Below are 7,803 nucleotides of genomic sequence, written 5' to 3' on the forward strand. Positions count from 1 at the left end.
GTTTCATTCTGTAGTACATAGGGTCACTGTGAGTTGGAACCGACTCGATGGTACCTAACAACTAACAGCAACAACATGCTATTTATGCCATATATTAGATCCCCTAGTGTTGACCCTGTTTTTTCTTCCATGATCTTTATAGTTTTTGGTTTTATATTTAGTCTTTGATCCATTTTGAATTAGTTTCTGTGTATTGTGTGAGGTATGGGTCCTGTTTCATTTTTTTACAGATGGACATCCAGTTTTCCCAGCACCATTTGATAAAAAGACTGTCTTTTCCCCGTTTAATGGACTTTGGGCCTTTGTCAAAGATCAAGTGACTGTAGATAGATGGATTTACATCTGGGTTCTCAATTCTGTTCCATTGGTCAACGTGTCTGTCGTTGTACCAGTACCAGGCTGTTTTGACTACTGTAGCTGTATAGTAGGTTCTGAGGTCAGGTAGTGCAAGCCCTCCTACTTTATTCTTCTTCTTCAATAGTGCTTTACTTATCCGGGGCCTCTTCCCTTTCCATATAAAGTTAATGATTAGTTTTTCTGTTTTTTAAAAGAATGTTGTTGATATTTGGATCAGGATTGCATTGTATTTGTAAATTGCTTTGGGTAGAATTGACATTTTCACAATGTTGAATCTGCCTATCTACGAGCATGGTATGTTTTTTTATTTATGTAGGTCTCATTTGGTTTCCTGCAGTAGTGTTTTGTCGTTTTCTTTGTATAGGTCTTTTACATCCCTGGTTAGATTTATTCCTAAGTATTTTATTTTTTTAGGAGCTATTATAAATGGTATTGTTTTCCTATTTCCTTTTCATAGTTCTTTTTATTGGTGTATAGGAATTCAATTGATTTTTATGTTTATCTTGTATTCTGCTACTCTGCTGAATCTTTCTATTAGTTCCAGTAGTTTTCTTGTGGAATCTTTGGGGTTCTGTATGTATAGGATTGTATATCATCTGCGAGTAGGGATGGTTTTACTTCTTCCTTACCAATTTGGATACTCTTTATTTCTTTGTCTTGCCTTATCGCTCTAGCTAGGACTTCCAGCATAGTATTAAATAGGAGTGGTGATAAAGGGCATCCTTGTCTTGTTCCTGTTCTCAAAGGGAATGTTTTCGGCCCCTCTCCATTGAGAATGATGTTGGCTGTTGATTTTGTATAGATGCCCTTTATTACGTTGAGGAATTTCCCTTCTATTCCTATCTTATTGAGAGTTTTTAATCAGTAATGGATGTTAGACTTTATTGAATGTCTTTTCTGCATTGATTGAGATAATCATGTGATTCTTTTATTTTATTTATGTGGTAGATTCCACTGATTTTCTAATGTTGAACCATCCTTGCATACCTGGTAAGATTCCCACTTGGTCATGGTGTATTATTTTTTTTGATATGATACTGAATTCTATTGGCTGGAATTTTTGTTGAGAATTTTGCATCTATATTCATGAGTGATATTAGTTTGTAATTTTCTTTATTGATGATGTCTTTGCCTGGTTTTGTATCAGGGTTATGCTGGCTTCATAGAATGAATTTGTAAGTATCTCTTCCTTTTCTATGTTCTGAAATAGTTTGAGTAGTACTGGTGGAAGCTCTTCTCTGAATGTTTGGTAGAATTCTCCAGTGAAACCATCTGGGCCAGGACATTTTTTTTGTTGGGAGTTTTTTTTGTTACCTTTTCAATCTCTTCTCATTATGGGTCTGTTCAGATTTTCTACCACAGTTTGTGTTAGTTTAGGTGGGTAGTGTGTTTCTGGAAATTTGTCCTTTTACTCTAGGTTTTCAAATTTATTGGAGTACAGTTTTTCATAGTACTGTTATGATCCTTTTTATTTCAATTGGGTCTATTGTAATGTCCCCCATTCTATTTCTTATTTGGGTAATTTGCTTCCTCTCCTGGTTTTCTTTTGTCAATTTGTCCAGTGCTTTGTTGGTTTTGTTGATCCTTTCAAAGAACTAACTTTTGGGTTTGTTGATTCTATTGTTTTTCTATTCTCCATTTCATTTATTTCTGCTCTGATCTTTATTATTTCCTTTATTCTGGTGGTGTGGGCTTCTTTAGCTATTCTGTTTCTATTTGTTCCAGTTATAGGACTAACATTTTGATTTTGTCCCTTTCTTCTTTTTTGATGTGTGCATCTATAGCTATAAATTGACCTTTGAGCACTGTCTTAGCTGTGTCCATAGGTTTTGGTGTGATGTATTTGCATTCTCATTTGATTCTAGAAATTTTTTTATTCCATCTTTGATTTCTTCTGTTACCCAGTGGTTTTTAAGCAAGGTGTTATTCAGTTTCCATGTATTTGAATTTTTTTCCGTGCTTTTCTTGTTACTAATTTCTACTTCATGGCATTGTGATCAGAGAAGATGCTTGTATTATCTCAGTGTTTTGGATTTTGTTAGGCACACTGGTGGTGCAGTGGTTACGAGCTTGGCTGCTAACCAGCTGCTAATCAAAAGGTAGGCAGTTTGAATCCACCAGCTGCTCCTTGGAAACCCTATGGGGCAGTTCTACTCTGTCTTATTGGGTCCCTATGAGTTGAAGTTGACACGATGGCAACAGGTTTGGTTTTTTTGGTTTCTGTGGCCTAGGATGTGGTCTATTCTGGAGAATGTTCCATGTATATTGGAAAAGAATATATTCTTTGCTGCTGTTGGGTGGAGTGTTCTGTATATGTCTATGAGGTCAAGATGGTTGATTGTGGCCTTAAGATCTCCTGTATCTTTGTTGAGTTTCTTTCTAAATGTTCTGTCCTTTACCAAGGGTGGTGTGTTGAAGTCTCCTACTATTATTGTGGAACTGTTAGTTTCTCTTTTCAGTGCTGTTATGTGTTTTGGAGCCCTGTCACTGGGTGGATAGGTATTTATTATGGTTATGTTATCATGGTGGACTGTCCTTTTAATCATTATATAATTTCCTTCCTGTCTTTTATGGTACATTTGACTTTAAAGTCTATTTTAGCTGAGATTAGTATGGCTGCTCCTGCTCTTTTTTGGATTTCTATTTGGTTGATATATTTTTTCCATCCTTTTATTTTTAATATATTTATGTCTTTGTGTCTAAGTTGTGTCTCTTGTAGACAGCACATTGATGGGTCACTTTTTAAATCCATTCTGTCACTCTTTGTCTCTTTATGGGGCATTTCTTAGTCTTTAACAAGTCAACAGGAGGCTGTGTGTGAGTGTAGCTGGTGAAAAGAATAGAAACTTTAATCCTACATTTAGTGATAGCTACACATCAACTTTTACCCAAGTCTTATTATTTACCAGACAGTGAGCTAAGTAATTTAAAAGCCATCTGATGCTGCTTCTTCCAGGGTTATTGGTTTCAATATTGCAGGACACAGCTCTGGGCCTTGGGGATTTTGTTGTCTACTCTGACATCTATGATGTTATGTCATAAGCTCACGATCATTGCTTCTTTAGATAAGAGATGCTTTGAAGATGAGCATGACTTTACTGAAGGGGAAATCAAGGGCAGCAGAGGTAAGCCTTCCCTTTTAATCTCAACCATTGAGGGTTGGTGTTCTTACCAGAGTTGTGCGGAGACAACTACTACAGCTTGGTGCAAAGTAGGTGTTAGCAAAGAGGATTATTAGAACATACAAACATTCATTCATTTCTTCATTCAACAAATTTGAGTGTCCTGCTAAAACTGAAGGTCAGCAGAAATATACCCTTTAAAAGAATTTTACACATTGAACATATTTCAGCCTGATATCTGGAGCATTGAGATGGGACAGCATGAAACCAGGATTCTAGATTCATAAAATGTGGGAGCTGGGAAATGAGAGATAAGCTATTATAGAAACAAAATTCTAGTCCAACTCACTCATTTTACGGGTAAGGAAACCAAGGCCCAGAGTACTTAAGGGACCTGTCCAATAACACCCAGATAGTCAAGAGAAGAACCACACTAAGACCAACAGGAGTCAAGGTCTCTGTCCATTCTCCTTGTTCAGGACTCTTTTCAGTAAATCCCCTTTCCTTCTATTGAAGTATGCATGTACATATAGATTTTGAAGAAGACGTTTGACTTGGTTATCTGTTTTTTAAGACATCAGCTAAAATTGTCAACCTTTCTATGTTAATTAGAAAGAAGGTATCATTCAACCAGCAGATTCTCAATAACTGCTGCTTCTTTAAAAACAAGCAAACAAACAGAAAATCTTCTAGAGGCATTGAGAACTAGCATTTATGGTTAGCTAGTAGTGAGTGTGGCATTCTGGTGGCACAGAAGTTAAGAGTTAGGCTGCTAACCAAAAGGCCGGCAGTTCAAATCCACCAAGCACTCCTTGGAAACCCTATGGGGTAGTTCTACTCTGTCCTATAGAGCCACTATGAGTTGGAATCAACTCAACAGCAATGTGGTTGGGTAGTGAGTGTGACTTTTAGTACCATAGTTCATCAATTCTAAGAAAGACATTTTCTTCATCTTTTAACATCTCTGAAATTGGAATATATCTCATAATCAGTGGAAGTCATGGTTTAATTGGCATATTTTTTCCTTTTATTTCTTAGTGGAACATAAAAATAATGGTGTAGCTTACAATGTAATATTCAGTGAAATATGATAATTTAATTCTATGTAGATATGTCAGTTGGAGTACTTCTCATGTTTTCATTTTTATATATTTATCTCTTAAAAAAAAAAAAAACCCGTTGCCTTCCAGTCAATCCCAACTCATTGAACAGAGTAGAACTGCCCTATAGAGTTTCCAAAGAGAGGCTGGTGGATTTGAACAGCTGACCTTTTGGTTAGCAGCCAAGCTCGTAACCACTATTCCACCAGGGCTCCATTTATTTATCTCTAGGTAGGCTTAAAAATAAATGTGTGTGCATTTCCATCAATGTTATTACTTGTTGACACCATGTTATTTTTTTTTCCCATTTAGAATGCATCATTAAGCCCAACCAATAGATCAAAGTTAATGAATCGTTGAGGAGGAGAAGTGAGTATTAAAAACTAATGGAAACTTCACTTACAAGTTGTAACAAGCTACTCAGTGCCCATTGTGAGCAACCTATTGAAAGCTAGGTGATGCTGGAGTGACTTGGGAGGTGGCAGGTGTATCTTTCAATGAATGGAAACTTCTTTATTGTCCATCATTTAAATGAAAATATGCATATCTTCTTCAAAACTATGTCATCTCCATTCACATGACCAAGTCTTAAGCATCCTTCAATGAGAGGATGCTGTTATTGCACCTGCACTGATACAGGATACACCCTCGCTGTCCACAGCACTCACACACCTTAATTCCATCTTGCCAGTGAGTAGTGACATTTATAACAGCCTCATTGTCAAGAAGGAAGACTTAATTAATTGAAATCACAAAGCAATAGGCCTGTCTTACCCTAATTAAGTGGGGCCAAGGATCATTCCTAAGGGGGTGTGGGTGGGGTTGTGGCAAATTAGTTGCCTACTCATAGTCAACCCCTTAGACATATTTATACACAGGTGAAATCAAGAGAAAACAAATATTAGGCATCCAGGAAGGGGGTAATAAGTCACAAAATGGCAGCCAGTAACCAGAGAGCTGATGAGGAGAATGTGGGAAGGGATGATCAGCCCTGGTAATGGTTTTGTCTTGGAGAGGTTTCATGACCTTTTGCACAGTTACAGATGAGTCTCAGGTTTTTATTATTGTTTTTTAACACCATTTGGGAGCAGCCACTTCCTCTTTTACGTTCCTTCCCTCTCTGAGTCACAGTCCACCTGTTGGGATTGAGTAATGGGACAAGGCAAGGGGTTGAAAAAAAACTCATGTTACTACAGACACTCTGAGTTGGAAGAATCCTTAAGGGACTTTCTGTACAACAGATCCGACAAACCTGATGTTGTGCTGGTGTGGGACATTGGCACGTGGTCCCAGGGAGAGGAGAGAGAAAGGAGAGGACCCTGTCTTGCACATTGCCTGGCATGAAGGCATAAAGACGGTAGTGTGGGGTGCTGGGAAACAAAGAGAGATAAACGGTTTTACACTGTCCTTAATTAATCATCCTCACATTTGGATTTTTATATTAGAAATTTAAAAGTGTGGGGGGGGGGTGTAGAGATAGAGTAGAACTTTAAAAAGGTTGACTTTCTCAACTTCTACACTTTTCATAGTCTGTAGAGTTCCTTCATTAAAATCGTGGAATGCCATTTTAACATTTCTTGATTAGTTTATTAATTAAAATGTAGTTCAGATGATCTATTAAAAAACACAGCCAGCTTTTCTATTAAGGTCCTAACTTGACAGCAGTCTATTCTATGAGGTTTATCAGGCTATCCCAGGTGGCAGGTCCTGCACCTGAGGATACTGTATCTGGCAATTCTCAGAACAGAGGCATGGTTGAGGCCTCATCTCCAGTTAGTTGGGCATAGCATGGTTGGCTGTAGTAAAAGCTGGAGAAAACCAGTAAAGCCAAGGACAGGAACTACACCGCTTACTAGAATTGGGAGGTGTACAAGCCTCAGATACAGTATTAAGAGGAAGTGTAGGAAGTGGGGTGGGAGCGCACGAACAACTCTTCCCAAAGAAATCCTCATCACATCATCTTCAGCTTTCAACTTTTTCTGTATTTGAGCCTGTGAAGTAAGTGATGAGCTGAGGATTGCATTCTTTTAGCCTGTCTTCCACTAGTGGCCCTACGCCTACTGCATTTTCTCAGTAATTGGGGCTTGTACTTTAACATCTGGAGACGTGATATCAGAAGGGTTCTGTAATAGCAGTTGGCATCATGGCGAACCATGTTGGGGCCCAGGAGACCTTAGAGTACAGGGATAGGAAATCAACAATGAGTGAACCTTCGAAGCCCAGAAGGGTGAGCAGACAGCATCAGGAAGTCTCTCAGCAGGGAGAAAGTTTACAACCACAGGACTTAAGGCACAATTACATCTCAGGGACACTAGGTGTTTAGTAAGGACAAGGCAGGGTTGCAGTCCAAGGCAGGGCTAAGCCAAAGGGAAAAAGGCAGAACTTCAGAACTTCAGAACTGGACTTGCAATGAAAATTGAGTGTGGGTAAAAACTCTTCATATCCCAAGTCAGGAGTGTTCTTAGAAATGGTGTCAAGCCAGATCTGCAGGGAAGCAGGACTGTACCAAAAAACAAACCCATTGCCATTGACTTGATTCCATCTCATAGTGACCCTATAAGACAGAGTAGAACCATGGGGTTTCCAAGGAGCACCTGGTGGATTCGAACTGCCGAACTTTTGGTTAGCAGCCATAGCTCTTAACCACTACACCATCAGAGTTTCCAGCAGGACTGTAGAGGGTGAAAAACAGGCAGCTTGCTTCGGGTATAGATTCTAACTGGGGAATCCCATCCTAAGATGCAGGGGAGGAAGGGGGCATCATTCTTATTATGAGGTCATAGCTGCACAGCGCCCTCTGCTGTTTATATATGAAGGGCTGGCCTTTAATACCAACCTAACAGAAACTGTTTTACTCAGTGTGATTAGGGTAATCAGGAAGGCTCTTTGTTCCTCCAAAATCTCTTCCACATACTTGTTTATTCCTGAAAGTCACTTAACAGAATACAGACCTCCTCATTTCACAGTGAGAAATGAGACTGATTAAGCAAATACCCTTGAGAGAAGCAATACAGTTTTCTATGTAAAGTTGTAAATTAAGACCAGCAGAGTCATTCCAAAGACCAAGATTATTTTTTTTCTTTTAATACACTTTATTGTTTAGAACAGTTTTAGGTTTACAAAAAAATTGTGCAGAAAATACAGAGAATTCGTATTTATCTCCCTACCCCAAGTTTCTCCTATTATTGACGTCTTACATTGTTGTTGGGTACCATCAAGTTGAT

General features: G+C 38.5%; 1 protein-coding gene across 1 annotated transcript in view; it reads left to right on the forward strand.

Annotated features, from left to right (window-relative positions):
- Positions 1 to 4,541, forward strand: part of LOC101340561 (adhesion G protein-coupled receptor F4) — a 19,198-nt gene extending 14,657 nt beyond the window's left edge. The window contains exons 7-8 of the mRNA XM_004379571.2: positions 3,423 to 3,482; positions 4,518 to 4,541. Coding sequence (XP_004379628.1) covers positions 3,423 to 3,482; positions 4,518 to 4,541 — 84 coding nt within the window. The remainder of the gene's footprint in view (positions 1 to 3,422; positions 3,483 to 4,517) is intronic.
- Positions 4,542 to 7,803: the final 3,262 nt, after the last annotated feature.

The sequence above is a fragment of the Trichechus manatus genome, unplaced genomic scaffold (genome assembly GCF_000243295.1).
Source record: "Trichechus manatus latirostris isolate Lorelei unplaced genomic scaffold, TriManLat1.0 scaffold00065, whole genome shotgun sequence".
Classification (NCBI taxonomy): domain Eukaryota; kingdom Metazoa; phylum Chordata; class Mammalia; order Sirenia; family Trichechidae; genus Trichechus; species Trichechus manatus.